Source organism: Oncorhynchus gorbuscha, linkage group LG14 (genome assembly GCF_021184085.1).
Source record: "Oncorhynchus gorbuscha isolate QuinsamMale2020 ecotype Even-year linkage group LG14, OgorEven_v1.0, whole genome shotgun sequence".
Classification (NCBI taxonomy): domain Eukaryota; kingdom Metazoa; phylum Chordata; class Actinopteri; order Salmoniformes; family Salmonidae; genus Oncorhynchus; species Oncorhynchus gorbuscha.
In genome coordinates this window covers 37,093,672-37,112,254 of record NC_060186.1, presented here as the reverse complement: position 1 = coordinate 37,112,254, position 18,583 = coordinate 37,093,672, and the positions used below count along the sequence as shown (strand labels likewise).

Genomic DNA, 18,583 nt, shown 5'->3' with positions numbered 1-18,583 from the left:
TACAGGCGCTGCCATCCGGAATGATTGCATCCTAGCCACGGGGAAATGCACATTTCATTTGTCCTTTATTTAAGCGTACAGTCATCATAATCTATTAAAAGAATTGTACTACAGAATAAAATGAAAACGAGTTGGTTTATTTCACTAATTCATGTCACACACACACACACGTGGGTGGGTGGTGATCTCTTGCCGACAGATTCCACAATAAAGGGCTGGTCCTTGCAGTCCTCCTGGCATTAGAATTTGGTGATTCTCAAACTTGATAGGCTAATCTGGACTTTCCAGTATGATTTGTATGTTCTATAAGACAAGTGTTCCATGTAGACTGAGAACTGCTTTCACTCATTGGCCCTTATGACAAAAACCAACCCTTCCTCCCCCATTACATTCTCTCCCATAACTCTCACCCAGATATTCACCACCAAGACCAGGGACTAATTGTACTGGTGACCTCATAAAGACATTCTGAATCAATGGATGACAAATCAATGGATGACAAATCCATCAAATCTGTATTCAATATTGTTCACTTAGTGACATGTTTTTTCATGAGGTTATGATACCGTTAATTTGTGTATGCAGCATTGCAGGTGTATTCCCACTTCTGGAGGACTGAGTCGCTAATGGCACCCTATTCCATATAGTACTACATTTGACCAGGGCCTGGAAATAAAACAAGTGGGCTCATAAACCTTGTAATAGTTTATTCCTTTATTCTTGGTGGTCACACTTTTGGGTAAAATAGTATAGGCTGATCCAACCATTAATGACATTTTAACTGCAAAGTATCTTGCAAATATGTGTGTGTGGCTACAATCTTGTTCAATCTGCCACACCCACTAGCCTACTTATCAAATATGGTTTACTCTGGATTATATTGACGCTGTATGTGTGTGAGATCAGAGATATTACAGAAAGAAGGAGATAGGAATCCCATTAGTCAATGAATTGGAGGAACGCGTAACGCCCCACCCAGCAGACTGTGGACCAATCGCGTTCACGTTGTCATGCTGCGTCACACGGTTGCTAACGCTAATTGTCACGTAAATCCCTCCTCAAAGTCAGGGTATGATGCTGCTTTCAAAACAACCCAGAACTTGGAAATGTCAGACTTCCGACTTCAGTGTGTTCAAGACAACTGGGAACGATCTCTGACTGGGAAAAATAATTTTCATCAGTCATCCAACTCTGAATTCCAGTTGGCAACGATTGGCCTCTTCCTAAAGCTCCGACTTTCTGACCTGAAGCCGTCACTAACATCATGATTTGACCCAATTTTTTTTTAGTTCCTAGTTGTCTTGAAAGCACTATTAGTTGAGAAACCTGCCTATTTTCCTCAAAAGTATGCAATCTCACGATTCCAAAGGAATATAATATTAGAGAGAACAAGTTAATTATCTTACATCTCTGAAAATGTTTTAATGTTGTACTTGTTGTTGACGAAATTCATGCGAATGTTTGGTTTTTGAGCTTGCGACCAATTCACTCCTTGGAGGAGAGCTCTCCTTGTCCCAGAATCAACCAGAATGCACTGTGTGGCCCATTGATGATGCATGGGCAACGTACACAATGGCCGTTAATACTATTCCAAAGGAGTTTCCAATCTCCTCAAAAGTATCTCTGGAGGAATGCACTGAGGTATATATAGAGAGAAATTGTAATGGCATGTTTTCGTAGGCACCAACTCCACTACAGTTAGTTGGACAAAGCCTATGAGGAAAATGAATGCAGTTTTTGGATGGTATTTGGATAATCTAGAAAAATAAACACAGGCGTTGGAGATCTTATACTTCTTGTTCTATGAGATAATCATCAGCTAACGTCATTTTTGATAATTTTTAAGGATTTATACAATCATAAAAAACACATAAATCACATAAAGGCTTCATAATTCATAAAGGTTACTTTAACTGATTATTATCTCATAGAAGAAAACGTATATGATCTCCTAAACCTGTGTTAACCATAGACCTTATTTTCGGCGTTAATTCCAAAACCCTATTCTTTCCCTATAAATGTTTCCCATAGGGATGGCTGAACGAACCAGAGGTAACTTATTTCCGGGTTTTAGGTGTACAAACGGACGATCTCTATTGGTGTGACGGGAGGGCGTTGGATATCCATGGTAATAGTGACGTCTCCTCTCTTGCTTTAATTGGTTGAGTTCGTTTTGCATGGCCCGGTGTCCCGGTTAAGTAGAGAGTTCGCTTTAAGATCCAATGGAATGGTAGAAAACATACCAACTCCGCCTACCTGGCGCACCGGGCCATGCAAAAACAATTCTCCCATTGGAGAAAACCCCGTTGCTTCAAAAAGCCCTCCTTCTTTCCCCGCGCTATCGTCCTATTAGTTCTTGTTTTGAACCATGACGGGTAATTCCGATTCAAAGACGGGTTCTCATAGGGCTATTGTTTTGTTGGACACGCCCTTTGGCCATGTTTGGTTGAAGGCGTAGATTTTTTTCGCCTGCCCGAAGCTCATAGTGTATCTCCTTGGAGTGGCTGATCGGAACAACCTAGCGAACTAAAGGTTGGGAAATATTCCTTCTTCTTTATAATCGTGGCAATTTATGTGTATCTTGGTTACTATATTTAAGATGAAGTTCGATTGTTCCAATCGTGTAAGGAAATGTAAACTGTCTATCTATGGCTAGTTAGCTTACGGTGTGTGGTTGCCACTGCTTCAGAAAAAATATTCGGTATCGTGCTATTTACTGCAGCCAGACAGCCATCCAGCTAACGTTAGTTTGTTAGGCAATCAAATTTGGATGTTGGGCAAACCACCACACTTGCTTGTAAACGAGATGGCATAAGTTGTAACATAGTATTATATAGTAAGCTCTTGAACAAGTCAGGTGAATTACAACATATCCGTCCAACAATTTTACTAGTACACTATAACTAACGTCATTAGCTAGTTAGAAGAGTAGTTATGTTACTTTAGCCAGCTAACGTTAGTTAGCAGACTACATCTGCCTGGCTAGCCTCCGCTGCAGATGGTTGGCTAACGTTAACTAACACACATTGGCATCATACGTTTTAAAAAGTACTAACGTTACTGTAGTATTGGGGAAGCGGGAAGGTTACCCAATATTGTCTGGCTAGTGCCATTTCACCGAACTGGGTCGCTCACGACCATGACTGAGTTGACAGTGGGTTGGCTTGACGCTGAGAGTGAGAGCTGTAGTCGGGAGTAATTTGTGTCAAGCCAGGACTGTTTCACAGCTAGCTAATGTTATATTAACAAGTCAAATATTTAATATATTTGTTTTTGTAAAAAGTGAACGAACCAACCAACTAACTTCATCGCTACAAGTTGTGTGCAAGATTTGACCATCCTAAACAATCTTCTAATCTTCCTCCCCAGGTGTCCCTGTCTGGATAACATACATGTACCCCCATTCACCTGTCTATCGATTATAAATATCTATCGTTCTACACAATCTATCTACGCGATCTAGCCCCACATCTTTGTCCCATTCCTTCCGCTCTCTTGGGACTCTATTTGCATCTGCGAGCGACAGTTTGAACATCAAATAACACATAAATATGGATAAAACAGAGCTGATTCAGAAAGCCAAGCTGGCGGAGCAGGCTGAGCGTTACGACGACATGGCTTCGTCCATGAAGGAGGTAACTGAGAAGGGGGCAGAGCTGTCGTGTGAGGAGAGAAATCTTCTTTCGGTTGCCTACAAGAACGTTGTCGGGGCCCGGAGGTCCGCATGGCGGGTCATCTCCGCAATCGAGCAGAAGACCGAGGGCAGCGACAAGAAGCTTCAGATGGTGAAGGAGTACCGGAATAAGGTGGAGACCGAGTTGCGAGACATCTGCAACGACGTATTGGTGAGTTAATGTTTTTCCGTCAGCCAGAATGAGTGGGCATGTATGGCTTTGAGAGAACCAAATTTGATTTACCCAGTCACTTTCTCTGCTGGTAATTGAGGACAGACTGTCTGTGACGACCACAATAAACCATTTGTGGGGGTCAATAAATGGTCAATCGTGGTATAAAAAGCTTCTTGATAGATGGATAGAATCATCAACAAATTCTCACTGTGTCTGTGAGGCCGAGGAGAGAGAAAGAAGCTGTCATCCATTTTTTTTCTTTGGAGATAAGATGATTTGGTTGACTGACTGTATCCTCCCTCTTTATGACAATCTATTTACTAGTAGTGCAAAATAGAACAGTCCTATAAATCCTCTGTTCGCTGTAGTGCATTAGTGGAAATCAAGACTGTTCTCCGGCTGGGTCTGCCGGTTTTGACTAGCAGAAGTCAATTATTCGAACCTGCTACGAAAAGTAACGTGGCAGGTTAGGCTAATTAATGTGGCAGGTTAAAATGCAAAAATGGTCTCAGACACGACTCAAGCATATACAGTATCTAGCTAATACCTGAGAACAGTGTTTAGTTTCCACTAATGCAAATGCTGCCCCTCATTCCTGGACTTTAACATTGCAGTGCTTCTATTGGTGTGATGTTTATCTGAAACTATGCAGAAAGGCTGCACCAATTGATTATCTGAGCCACAGTGGTGCAGTGGAATGACCTCTCCTTTCCACTGCTGCTCACAATCAATACAGTGCATTCGGAAAGTATTCAGACCCTTTCCACATTTTGACCCTTTCCACATTTCTATTTTACAGCCTTATTCTAAAATGGATTCAATTGTTTTTTTCCCCTCATCAATCTACACACAATACCCCATAATGACAGAGTAAAAACAGTTTTTAGATATTTTTTTAAAACAATTATTCAGAACCTTTACTCTGTACTTTGTTGAAGCATCTTTGGCAGCGATTACAGCCTTGAAGTCTTCTTGGGTATGACACTACAAGTTTGGCACATCTGTATTTGGGGCGTTTCTCCCATTTCTCTCTGCAGAGCCCCTCAAGCTCTGTAAGGTTGGATGTGGAGCGTCACTGCACAGCTATTTTCAGGTCTCTGCAGAGATGTTCGATTGGTTTCATGTTCGGGCTCTGGCTGGGCCACTCAAGGACATTCAGAGACTTGTCCCGAAGCCACTCCTGTGTTGTCTTTGCTGTGCTCTTAGGGTTGTTGTCCGGTTGGGGCGAAGGTTCTACTTCCAGTCTGAGGTCCTGAGCGCTCTGGAGCAGGTTTTCATCAAGGATATCGCTCCATCTTTCCCTCGATCCTGACTAGTCTCCCAGTCCCTGCCGCGGTGCCTGGTTTCCTACAGACGTGACCATTCTTGGTTTCATCAGATCAGAAAATATAGTTTCTCATGGTCTGAGAGGCCTTTGGGTGCTTTTTTGGCAAACTCCAAGCGGGCTGTCATGTGCCTACTGAGGAGTGGCTTCAGTCTGACCACTCTACCATACAGGCCTGATTGGTGGAATGCTGCAGAGATAGTTGTCAGTTTGACCGTGCGGCCAGCTCTAGGAAGAGTCTTAGTGGTTCCAAACTTCTTCCATTTAAGAATGTAGGCCACTGTTCTTTGGGAGCTTTAATGCTGCAGAATTTTTCGTGTAACCTTCCCCAGATCTGTACCTCGACACAATCCTGTCTTCTAATAACCTGTTTTCACTTTGTCATTTTCAGTTATTGTGCATGATTGAAGATTCCATTTTAGAATAAGGCTGTAACATAACACAAGGTGGAAAAAGTTAAGGGGTGTCAATACTTTCCGAATGCCCTGTATGGTTTGCAGGCACAGGCCGTAAAGGCAGGCAGGACCTCTTTTCTTCCTCTTTTTACATTTCACTGAATAGTTTTATTAGGGTTGTCAACAGAACAGTCATACGTTCTGAGTCAAAGGGCACGGCAAATGTCCACATAATAATGGGCTCTACTTGGTAGACTGATGTTTAGTTGGCTTGGCTGTTTGAGTTTGATATGCCAGATCAAATGAGGCAAAACAGCAGTATGTGAACTGGGCCTCCAGTGGGGATGTTGGAGCATCTAGACACGATCAAATCAAGTCAAATGTATTTATATTGCCCATCGTACATCAGCTGATATCTCAAAGTGCTGTACAGAAACCCAGCCTTAAACCCCAAACAGCAAGCAATGCAGGTGTGGAAGCACGGTGGCTAGGAAAAACTCCCTAGAAAGGCCAAAACCTAGGAAGAAACCTAGAGAGGAACCAGGCTATGTGGGGTGGCCAGTCCTCTTCTGGCTGTGCCGGGTGGAGATTATAACAGAACATGGCCAAGATGTTCAAATGTTCATAAAAGACCAGCGAGGTCCAATAATAATAAGGCAGAACAGTTGAAACTGGAGCAGCAGCACAGCCAGGTGGACTGGGGACAGCAAGGAGTCATCATGTCAGGTAGTCCTGAGGCATGGTCCTAGGGCTCAGGTCCTCCGAGAGAGAGGGAGAAAGAGAGAATTAGAGAGAGCACACTTAAATTCACACAGGACACCGAATAGGACAGGAGAAGTACTTCAGATATAACAAACTGACCCTAGCCCCCTGACACAAACTACTGCAGCAATAAATACTGGAGGCTGAGACAGGAGGGGTCAGGAGACACTGTGGCCCCATCCGAGGACACCCCCGGACAGGGCCAAACAGGAAGGATATAACCCCACCCACCTTGCAAAAGCACAGCCCCCACACCACTAGAGGGATATCTTCAACCACCAACTTACCACCCCGAGAAAATGCAGAGTATAGCCCACAAAGATCTCCGCCACAACCCAAGGGGGAGGGGGCGCCAACCCAGACAGGAAGATCACATCAGTGACGCACCCCTCCCAGGGACGGTATGAAAGAGACCCAGTAAGCCAGTGACTCAGCCCCTGTAATAGGGTTAGAGGCAGAGAATCCCAGTGGGAAGAGGGGAACCAGCCAGGCAGAGACAGCAAGGGCGGTTCGTCTCTCCAGACCCTTTCCGTTCACCTTCCCACTCCTGGGCCAGACTACACTCAATCAATGACCCACTGAAGAGATGAGTCTTCAGTAAAGACTTAAAGGTTGAGACCGAGTTTGCGTCTCTTACATGGGTAGGCAGACCATTCCATAAAAATTGAGCTCTATAGGAGAAAGCCCTGCCTCCACCTGTTTGCTTAGAAATTTTAGGGACAATGAGGAGGCCTGCGTCTTGTGACCGTAGCGTACGTGTAGGTATGTACGGCAGGACCAAATCTGAGAGATGGGTAGGAGCAAGCCCATGTAATGCTTTGTAGGTTAGCAGTAAAACCTTGATATCAGCCCTTGCCTTGACAGGAAGCCAGTGTAGGGAGGCTAGCACCGGAGTAATATGATAACATTTTTTGGTTCTAGTCAGGATTCTAGCAGCCGTATTTAGCGCTAACTGAAGTTTATTTAGTGCTTTATCCGGGTAGCCGGAAAGTAGAGCATTGCAGTAGTCTAACCTAGAAGTGACAAAAGCATGGATTAATTTTTCTGCATCGTTTTTGGACAGAAAGTTTCTGATTTTTGCAATGTTACGTAGATGGAAAAAGCTGTCCTTGAAATGGTCTTGATATGTTCTTCAAAAGAGAGATCAGGGTCCAGAGTAACGCCGAGGTCCTTCAGTTTTATTTGAGACGACTGTACAACCATTAAGATTAATTGTCAGATTCAACAGAAGATCTCTTTGTTTCTTGGGACCTAGAACAAGCATCTCTGTTTTGTCCGAGTTTAAAAGTAGAAAGTTTGCAGCCATCCACTTCCTTATGTCTGAAACATATGCTTCTAGCGAGGGCAATTTTGGGGCTTCACCATGTTTCATTGAAATGTACAGCTGTGTGTCATCCGCATAGCAGTGAAAGTTAACATTATGTTTTCGAATGACATCCCCAAGTGGTAAAATATATAGTGAAAATAAGTGGTCCACGATGACACGTTACAATAATACTTAGCAGTTGTGGTACTGATGATATTAGCAAGTGACTGCACTGCCATAATCCTGTCGCTATGTTTTAAAAATGTGTGCCCCCCTGCCGACCTACCCTTTTTTTATTTTTTGTTTTATACAGGAAGGTTTTTACTTGTTCTATACATTTCCTGTTCAACTGAGCTAATTTTAAGCACACGCCTTGATCCCCATGTTGTATTGAATGACTCAGTGACGCTATTTTGGGGATCAACTGTAGCATGAGCTGTCATGGGCTGGTCATATGCCCCAACCCAATGAGATGATGGTGGATCCTGTGGCCTTTGCTGTCCCTCAGTTCTTTGTTATACAGAAGGGCTGTGGCTGCATCTCAAATGGTACACTATTCACCCCATATAGGGCTTTGGTAAAAAGTAGTCAATAGGGTGCTATTTCAGACAGAATCCTAGTGTCGTCTGGAAGTTGCCTGACCTGTTTGCATTGATGTCTTATCTACTGTCACTATGGGAGAGTTTATTCTTACTCCTGCCTGCAGGGCTTAAGTGGGTGTGGCCATGGTGACAGACGGTACCTGTAATCTCTCTTAGATTACTTGCCGGTGCCACAGCCCCCTAATGTTCATCCACTTTAAAAGACACGGTTTAACACCAAGGTGTGCCGATACTATGGGCTAACTTCTAATTCTGCCTGTTCCAGGAGTGGCCAGTTTATCCACTGGAGCATGATCTACTCTTTATGATTGACTGTAATCATAGCTGCCCCCCCCCCTTTCTATGGATAGAAAAGAGCAGAAGCTTTATCTGACCAGGACCCAGTCGTAGAAGAAGACTCATGCAACACCCTGAAGGGTGTCTCTGTCAACTGCATTCTTGACATACTCACCTAAAGCGTAAAGCAAGACTGAAATTCTCATTAGTAGTGCATGACCTTCCCATTGGCTCACTATTCAGTTTGTGTGTGTGTGTGTGTATAGTACTAGAGATGAAACCGTATGAACATTTCATATCACGATTACAGTGGCCGAAATTATCACTGTTACCAGTATTATCGCCGTATTGTTAAAATGTGTGGAAATGTTCAAGAAGTACTGATAGACACACTCAAATAATTTCACCAAGTTTTATATTGAAAACCAACAAACAACAAATAAAATTAGCAGCACTATGGACTTTGTGTCCATAAACATTAAAATAATAACATTAAAGATGACACTATGTGGCCATGAGAGGTAAGTTTCCCCAGTGCAGGTTTAATTGAACAGAACCTGAAGTAAGCAAATCCAAAATAAAGAAACCAAAAATAAAATTAGTAGCACTCACTTTGTAGTGAGGCACGGCAACCTTCATCAGCCTCAAAGCCAGGCCTCTCAATAATTTTTGAAATGGCATCATCTCCTTTGCAATGTAGTATGAAAAGGCTTGTAGTGAGGTCTTGAGCATTTGTTTTTGATGTGGGTGCATCCGCAGCCTGCCTTTAAAAAAAAAATGCTTGCTCGAGTGTCTGTGTCACAACTGTAGATGAGGGACCAGTAGCATCACTGGGTTTGCCTGCTTGCACGCCCACTCTGTAAACAAGGGAATGGCAAATGTAGTATTATTATTGGTGTTAGATTATATTTATTATTATATACACACACAGTATCTTCTGTGTAGCATTTCAGTATATCCAATGACCCCATGCACAATTGACATAAATACAAATGTCTTAAGAAGACAGTGATAGTAATTGCAATGAGCCCAACAATTGACGTAAATACACAGGAGTCTATAGTTTTCTGATGTTGAAACACTTTTACAACCGAGTTGACGTCTGCCGGATTTTAAATGAACAAAATCTGTTGGTTGGTTGACTAAACTACATCACGTGTTATCGTGTGCAACGGCCGAATAGAGTCTGCAGACACACGACACCTACAGCAGCAGAGCAACGCGTAGTGTTTTTATAAGAGTAGGTAACACTGAAAGCTTCAATTTACATTGTTGACAGGCTATTAGCAGACAAACCATGACATTTTCCCCCATTCCGAAGTCCCCACATCATGCATTGAGCTAAAAGTGAACTTACCTAGCATTCGCTATAAAGTAGTTGGTGGTGGTCACGAAGATGACTCAAGAGATTTGAAGTGTTGCCCCCTTTCGCTGCATTTTTTTTGTTGCGTGTTCTGCAGACAGGGTGACCGTCTTCGATTTTAAGTTTCCCTAAGCACTTTCGTAAAACCCAAAATATGACCACACTTCAGATTTGGTCCTCTTAAAAGGCAGAAACATCTCCCGAGTGCTGTCACTGCCTTACGCCATGTTTCACATGAAACAAAACCCACGTTGCGTGCTGCGCCTACGTCAGACTGTTGCTAACTTTGGTTGATGCTGGACAGTATTTACTGTGAGTTTTTCAAACCGCGGTAATCAAACACGGTTTTAATGATAATTGAAAAGGCAATACTAATCGTCAGGAATTTTACTGTGGTTTGTCGTGAAACCGGTAACCGTTTCATCCATATATATAGTACTACTCTTTATTGTTAACTTACTCAACCAGCTCCATAACCCTCTGTATATATGTGTCACCATCATGCTTTAAATAGGACAGAGATGTTTGTGTGAAGCTTAGCTGTATTTTTCAGTTTATCCCTCAGAACAGTGTGGGTTGCATCCCTAAAAGCATCCTATTCTCTATATAGGGCACTTCTTTTGACCAGGGCTGATAGTATAGGTCGACCGATTATGGTTTTTCAACGCCGATACCGATTTATTAGAGGACCAAAAAAGCTGATACCGATTAATCGGCCGATTTTGTTTTATTTATTTGTAATGATGACAATTACAACAATACCAAATGAACACTTATTTTAACCTAGTATAATACATCAATAAAAATCAATTTAGCCTCAAATAAATAATGAAACATGTTCAATTTGTTTTAAATAATGCAAAAACAAATAATGCAAAAACAAAGACACACTAGCCCTGAGCATACAGTACCAGTCAACAGTTTAGACACACCTACTCATTCCAGGGTTTTTTTCTTTATTTTTACTATTATCTACATTTTAGAATAATAGTGAAGACATCAAAACTATGAAATAACACATATGGAATCATGTAGTAACCAAAACAGTGTTAAACAAATCCAAAATATATTTGAGGTTCTTCAAAGTAGCCACCCTTGGCCTTGATGACAGCTTTGCACACTCTTGGCATTCTCTCAACCAGCTTCATGAGGTATTCACTTGGAATGCATTTCAATTAACAGGTGTGCCTTGTTAATTTGTGGAATTTCTTTTCTTTTTAATGCGTTTGAGGCAATCAGTTATGTTGTGAGAAGGTAGGGGTGGTATACAGAAGATAGTCCTATTTGGTAAAATACCAAGTCCATATTATGGCAAGAACGGCTCAAATAAGCAAAGGGAAACAACAGTCCATCATTACTTTAAGACATGAAGGTCAGTCAGTACAGAACATTTCTAGAACTTTGAAAGTTTCTTCAAGTGCAGTTGCAAAAACCATCAAGCGCTATGAGGAACTGGCTCTCATGAGGACCACCACAGGAAAGGAAGTCCCAGAGTTACCTCTGCTGCAGAAGATGCGTTCATTAGAGTTAACTGCACCTAGATTGCAGCCTAAATAAATGCCTCAGATGTTAAGTCAAAGACACATTTCAACATCAACTGTTCAGAATCAGGCCTTAATGATTGTTTTTGTTCCAACCGCTGTGTCTTTGTGAGACGCAGAGTAGGTGAATGGTTGATCTCCACATGTTTTGTTCCCACCGTGAAGCATAGAGGAGGAATTGTGATGGTGTGGGGGTGCTTTCCTGGTGACACTGTCTGATTTATTTAGAATTCAAGGCACACTTAATCAGCATGGCTACCACAGCATTCTGCAGTGATACGCCATCCCATCTGGTTTGCGCTTAGTCCCACTATCATTCGTTTTTCAACAGGACAATGACCCATAACACTCCTCCAGGCTGTGTAAGGGCTTTTTGACCAAGGAGAGTGATGGAGTGCTGCATCAGATGACTTGGCCTCTACAATCACCCAACCCAATCTCAACCCAATTGAGATGGTTTGGGATGAGTTAGACCGCAGAGTGCAGGAAAAGCAGCCAACAAGCGCTCAGCATATGTGGGAACTCCTTCAAGACTGTTGGAAAAGCATTTCTCATGAAGCTGGTTGAGAGAATGCCAAGAGTGTGCGAAGCTGTCATCTTGGCAAAGGGTGGCTTACTTTGAAGAATCTCAAATATAAAATATATTTGGATTTGTTTAAGATATTTTTGGTTACTAAATGATTCCATATGTTGTTTCATAGTTTTGAAATAACTACAATTCTACAATGTAGAAAATAGTACAAATAAAGAAACCCTTGAGCGAGTGGGTGTGCTTGATTGGTACTGTATGTTGGTCTATACAGTTGTCCTCCATACTCAATTGTGCAGTACACACTTAATTCTAGGTGTTTGGTGATGGAGGAAAAGTTCAGTTGTATAGTATTTCTTGTGGATGAGGTTTAGATCTAGCTCCCTGGTGGATTAAAGCAGATTACCAGTAATCCAGACAGGTCCACCATCTATTCCAGTGATTCCTAACTCCAGTCTTGCAGTTCCCTCAACAGCACACATACACCCTTTTGATCTGAGCTGTGATGGGGGTGTCAGGCTGTTCATCGAAGCAAGCCAAGCTCTCATCCACACAGGCCCTTAATTTAACCTACATACACTGAGTGTACAAAACATTAGAATATCTGCTCTTTCTGACGTAGACTGACCAGGTGAATCCTGGAGAAAGCTATGATCTCTTATCGATGTCACTTGTTAAATCCACTTCGATCAGTGTAGCTGAAGGCAACGAGATGGGTTAAATAAATATTTTTAAGCCTTGAGACATGGAATGTGTGCCATTCAGAGTGCCTTTTGAATGGGATATGGTAGTAGGTTCCAGGTATACCGTATTGTGTCAAGAACTGCAACACTGCTGGGCTTTTCACACTCAACAGTTTCCCGTGTATATCAAGAATGGTCCGCCACCCAAAAGACATCCAGCCAACTTGACACAATTATGGGAAGCATTGGAGTCAACATGGGCCAGCATCCCTGTGGAATGCCTGATGAATTGAGGCTGTTCTGATGGTGGGTGCTCTTAATGTTTGGTATACTCTATATGGCATGCAGAACCATGGTCAAGTGGGCAATATTCTCGGCACAAGCCACATGTACACGCCTCCCCACTGGAGACCAGGGTTCAATCCCAGTCTCCACCCTTCATCCTATGTCACCCTTCTATAGCTATACCTGTCAAATAAAGAACGACAAAATATTCTGTTTAAATAACACATCATCCGGCTGTGTCACTTCCTGTCCTGTGTGTAAAGGAAGCTGTAACCCTGACAGACACGGATGTTCATTGAGGATGCAGCCTAGTGTTTTGGTGTGGCAGGCTCAACACTGAGCTAGTTCGCGCACTGGCTGAGCAGCATCTGTGTGCTCTAAATCTGCATTGGCCATCTGTTAGTGCCCTGTGGGCTAGTGCCTTTGTGCTCCAGCCTCGTATTACATAAGTATGTATGCTATTACGTATTCTAGGTAGTGGGTACACGCAGGGACAGTGATGTTTGTGTCTGGTCAAGTTATCACACATTGGGTACAGTAGGTGATTTGTATTGCCTATCTGTCTGTGCTGTCACGCCAACTCATTGTCATTTCACGTTTGGTAAATATGTCATTGTTTTGGTCAAATTCCATTGACAATGCCACCATGTGTCCCCCCTGTGGGAGATGGATTGAGAATCTCCTCATCGCCGCCCATCAAATTAGCCTACATTTAGCAATTGGTTGTCTATTTCACACTATGTTGGGGTATAAATCTGAGTATAATTCTTGTATAGATGTTTATTTATAAAAAAAAAAAAACGTATTTAACTCTGCAAGTCCATTAAGAACAAATTCTTATTTTACAATGTCGGGCTACCCCGGGCCAAACCCTCCCCTATACCGGACGACGCTGGGCTAATTGTGCGCCACCCTATGAGACTTCAGGTCACGGTGGGTTGTGATACCGCTGTGCCACTCAGGAACCCTCAATGATGTCAATCCCAATACATGTTCATGTCATCGTCACCAATCGACTGCATTCGCCTTCACTTAACGGCTTCAACTATCATCACTGATTTCTATATGCTAGCTTTGCTACCAGCTTATATGAATGGGAGTTAGCATTTAGCAGACCTCCCCCCTTGTCTAAACCCTAAAAGGACAACTTCTAAGTATTATACAGTGAAAACAGACAAATATATCCAAATGGGATTTTATTAACCTGTTAGATCACAGAAATCATGACGGATTTCACAAATATCCATTTTGGTAGATTTGTTGAATGGGTGCCAATGATGGCGCCCTTCTATCCCCCACGTTCTGCGTTCCAATGATCTCTTTACCCACATGCATGGAGTTGGCAAGAGCACAAACAGATCTGGGAGCAGGCTGGATTTGTGTAACCTATGGTAAGCTGTTCATGAACCCATACAAACCCATAAGGATACTGACTTGACCAATGTTTATAATGACTGCGTAATATGCTGCTTCTGGTACTGTGTGATGTGCAATGGGTTAAATGGTGTAAGTCAAAATAAAAGGGGTCTGGAAGCATTTATTTTTCGTCTGTGCTAGTGACACTGTTCATTTGCTCTCGTCACCATGAATAACGGGGATATGCCATCTGCTGTGGTCAGATGACCGTTTAAATGTAGCTAGGCTATGGAAAGAATCCAGCTCAGTGGTCACAGTATGGCACTACAGCGTCAACATTGTCATCTACTTTCACTTTATTTCATGTGCTCCTGCTACTTGGTTGTTCATGTCCATAGGGAGGTCAGTGACTAACACTTGTGGTATAGGGTGAAAGTCAACGTTGGCTAAGTGTTGACGACATGACCGTGCCCCAGCACTCTGTTTGAATGGATGTGTCCCAAATGGCAACCTATTCCCTTGATAGTGCATCACCCATAGGGCACTGGTCAAAAGTTGTGTGCTATATAGAGAATAGGGTGCCATTTGGGACGCATACTGAATGTCTGAGCACATGTTTGTTGGGAGGCGGTAGGGAGGTGTACAAATTCCTCCCCTCTATCTGTGAAGGTTGCTGGTGACGATAGGAAGAGAAAATATTTATTCTGTCCTGATTCCCACCCTCCCACCAGGGATAAGATCAAACTGGAAGAAATAGTCTGTCACAAATAGCACCCTATTCCCTAAGTGGTGCACTATTTTTGAGTCATTTGGGCCCTGGTCAAAAGTAGTGCACTATGTAGGAAATAAAGTGTCATTTGGGACACTCATAGAGAGGATGGCAGCAGAGAAATGAGAGAGAAATTCAATCCAGGCAGAATCCAGGCTGTATCATAACCGGCCGTGATTGCGAGTCCCATTGGGTTTGGCCGGTGTAGGCTGTCATTGTAAATAAGAATTTGTTCTTAACTGACTTGCCCAGTTAAATAAAATTCAAACCCAGCATGTTCACTTGAGGAGTCTAAGTGAGCTCTCCACAATAACTGTCAGGCCCAATTATGAGGTTTTTATTTTGCCTTGTAAAATGTTCAGTTAGAGGTGCTGAATCATGCCATGAGCCTTTGAGAAGGACTTCTGCTTCACTGACCTGCTAACACACGCATACCTGCTGCGTGCGTGTTCGCACACACACGTTCTGCGCTGTGGCTGCTGAGGATGGAGGAGTGCCTCTCTAAGGATGTTTGTGGTGACGATTTCACTGGGAGGAAATGGCTGCCAGTTCAGCCCATTTCCTGGGTTTGCTGCGTGGCTTATGTGTGTGCGTGTGTGAGCATGTGACTTCTCAGAACAAGCAACAGTTAAGCTGTACAATTAAATGGATACTTTGGGATTTTGGAAATGAGGCCCTCTATCTACTTACCAGAGTCAGATGAACTCATGAATACCATTTTTAGGTCTCTGTGTGCCGTTTGAAGAAAGTTGCTAGTAATTGCGCTACCGCTAGTTAGCAACTTCCTTCCAACTGCATGCTGACTTCCTCCAAACTGCAAAATATCCACGAGTTCATCTGACTCTAAAGGGCCTCATTCCCAAAATCCAAAAGTATCTCCCCTCTCTGTGCATCTCTACAGCAGTAGTATGATGTCATGGGACACTCACTGTGAACAGTTGGTCGTATAGGTGTAGTGAGGGTGGGTGGCAGGTAGCCTAGTGGTTAAAGCATTGGGCCAGTAGCTGAAAGGTTGCTGGTTCAAATATCCAAGCTGACAAGGTGTAGAAATCTGTCTGGTGTATGTGACAATAAAACACTTTTTCGTGTTTCGTCAGTTGCCTGTACATCAGTACTGTGGGGCAGGTGTAGTTGCCTGTGGGGCAGGTGTAGTTGCCTATGGAGCAGGTGTAGTTGCCTGTGGGGCAGGTGTAGTTGCATGTACGTGTGGCGATCATTACATTTTGTCAGCCGGTAACTGTCATGCAAATAACTGCCGGTCTCACGGTAATTTAACGTTAATTAACATAAACGTTTAGCATCTCCTGGCTTCCACGCATAGCCTATGTAGACATCTGGAACATCCACATTTTTTAGAAGTATTTTACATTTTGTTTTAATATAGCTTATACCATAACAATGAATCCATTATTTATTTTAGGCAGGTATAAAGAAACCTGATATGAAAAAAGTTTTGTCCATTTCAGAAGAACAGAATAGCATATTCTAAGTACTCCTTATGTCATGCCCTGATCTGGCTATGCCATATGGCTGTGGGTTACACTAGTCCATTTAGCAGTCAAGATTTGCCTGTAATTCCTGTGGCATTATTTGATATTAATATAGTTGAAGTCGGAAGTTTACATACACTTAGGTTAGAGACATTTAAAACTCATTTTTCAACCACTCCACAAATTTCTTGTTAGCAAACTATAGTTTTGCCAAGTCGGTTAGGACATCTACTTTGTGCATGACACAAGTAATTTTTTCCAACAATTGTTTACAGACAGATTCTTTCACTTATAATTCACTGTATCACAATTCCAGTGGGTCAGAAGTTTACATACACTAAGTTGACTGTGCCTTGGAAAACAGCTTGGAAAATTCCAGAAAATTATGTCATGGATTTAGAAGCTTCTGATAGGCTACTTGACATCATTTGAGTCAATTGGAGGTGTACCTGTGGATTAGAGGTAGACCGATTTATGATTTTTAAACAGCGATACCAATTATTGGAGGACCAAAAAAGCAGATACCTATTAATCAGCCGATTAAAAATAAAATATAAAATAATATAATAATATTAAAAAACTTTTTTTAAATGTATTTATTTATTTGTAATAATGACAATTACAACCATACTGAATGAACACTTATTTTAACTTAATATAATACATCAATAAAATCTATTTAGACTCAAGTAAATAATGAAACATGTTCAATTAATGCAAAAACAAAGTGTTGGAGAAGAAAGTAAGAGTGCAATATGTGCTATGTAAGAAAGCGAACGTTTCAGTTCCTTGCTCAGAACATGAGAACATATGAAAGCTGGTGGTTCCTTTTAACATGAGTCTTCAATATTCCCAGGTAAGAAGTTTTAGGTTGTAGTTATTATAGGACTATTTCCCTCTGTACCATTTGCATTTCATTAACCTTTGACAATTGGATGTTCTTATAGGCACTTTAGTATTGCCAGTGTAACAGTATAGCTTCCGTCCCTCTCCTCGCTCGAACCAGCAACACAACGACAACAGCCACCCTCGAAGCAGCGTTACCCATGCAGAGCAAGGGAAACAACCACCCCAAGGCTCAGAGCGAGTGACGTTTGAAACGCTATTAGCGCGCGCTAACTAGCTAGCTATTTCACTTTGGTTACACCAGCCTAATCTCGGGAGTTGATAGGCTTGAAGTCATAAACAGCGCAATGCTTGACACACAATGAAGAGCTGCTGGCAAAACGCAGGAAAGTGCTGTTTGAATGAATGTTTACGCTCCTGCTTCTGCCTACCACCGCTCAGTCAGATACTTAGATACTTGTATGCTTGTATGCTCAGTCAGATTATATGCAACGCAGGACACGCTAGATAATATCTAGTAATATCATCAACCATGTGTAGTTAACTAGTGATTATGATTGATTGTTTTTTATAAGATAAGTTTAATGCTAGCTAGCAACTTACCTTGGCTTACTGTATTCGCGTAACAGGCAGTCTCCTTGTGGAGTGCAAAGAGAGGCAGGTCTTTATTGCATTGGACTCGTTAACTGTATGGTTGCAAGATTGGATCCCCTGACTGACAAGGTGAAAATCTGTCGTTCTCCCCCTGAACAAGGCAATTAACCCACCGTTCCTAGGCCGTCATTGAAATTAAGAATGTGTTCTTAACTGACTTGCCTAGTTAAATAAAGGTATAAAAAAATATAAAAAAATTATCTGCAAATCGGCGCCCAAAAATACAGATTTCCGATTATTATGAAAAATTGAAATCGGCCATTCCGATTAATCGGTCGACCTCTAATGTGGATGTATTTCAAGGCCTAAAATTCCAGAAAATTAAGTCATGGCTTTAGAAGCTTCTGATAGGCTAATTGACATAGTTTGAGTCAATTGGAGGTGTGCCTGAGGATGTATTTCAAGACCTACCTTCAAACTCAGTGCCTCTTTGCTTGACATCATGGGAAAATCAAAAGAAATCAGCCAAGGCCAGCCAAGAATTGTAGACCTCCACAAGTCTGGTTCATCCTTAGGAGCAATTTCCAAACGCCTGAAGGTACCACGTCAATCTG

At 42.2% G+C, this 18,583-nt stretch overlaps 1 protein-coding gene across 1 annotated transcript in view; it reads left to right on the top strand.

Annotated features, from left to right (window-relative positions):
• Nucleotides 1-2,376: 2,376 nt before the first annotated feature.
• The window catches only part of LOC123994871 (14-3-3 protein zeta-like), a 26,353-nt gene continuing 10,146 nt past the window's right edge, over nucleotides 2,377-18,583 (top strand). Inside the window, exons 1-2 of the mRNA XM_046297935.1 lie at nucleotides 2,377-2,532; nucleotides 3,370-3,845. Coding sequence (XP_046153891.1) covers nucleotides 3,552-3,845 — 294 coding nt within the window. The 5' untranslated portion in view covers nucleotides 2,377-2,532; nucleotides 3,370-3,551. The remainder of the gene's footprint in view (nucleotides 2,533-3,369; nucleotides 3,846-18,583) is intronic.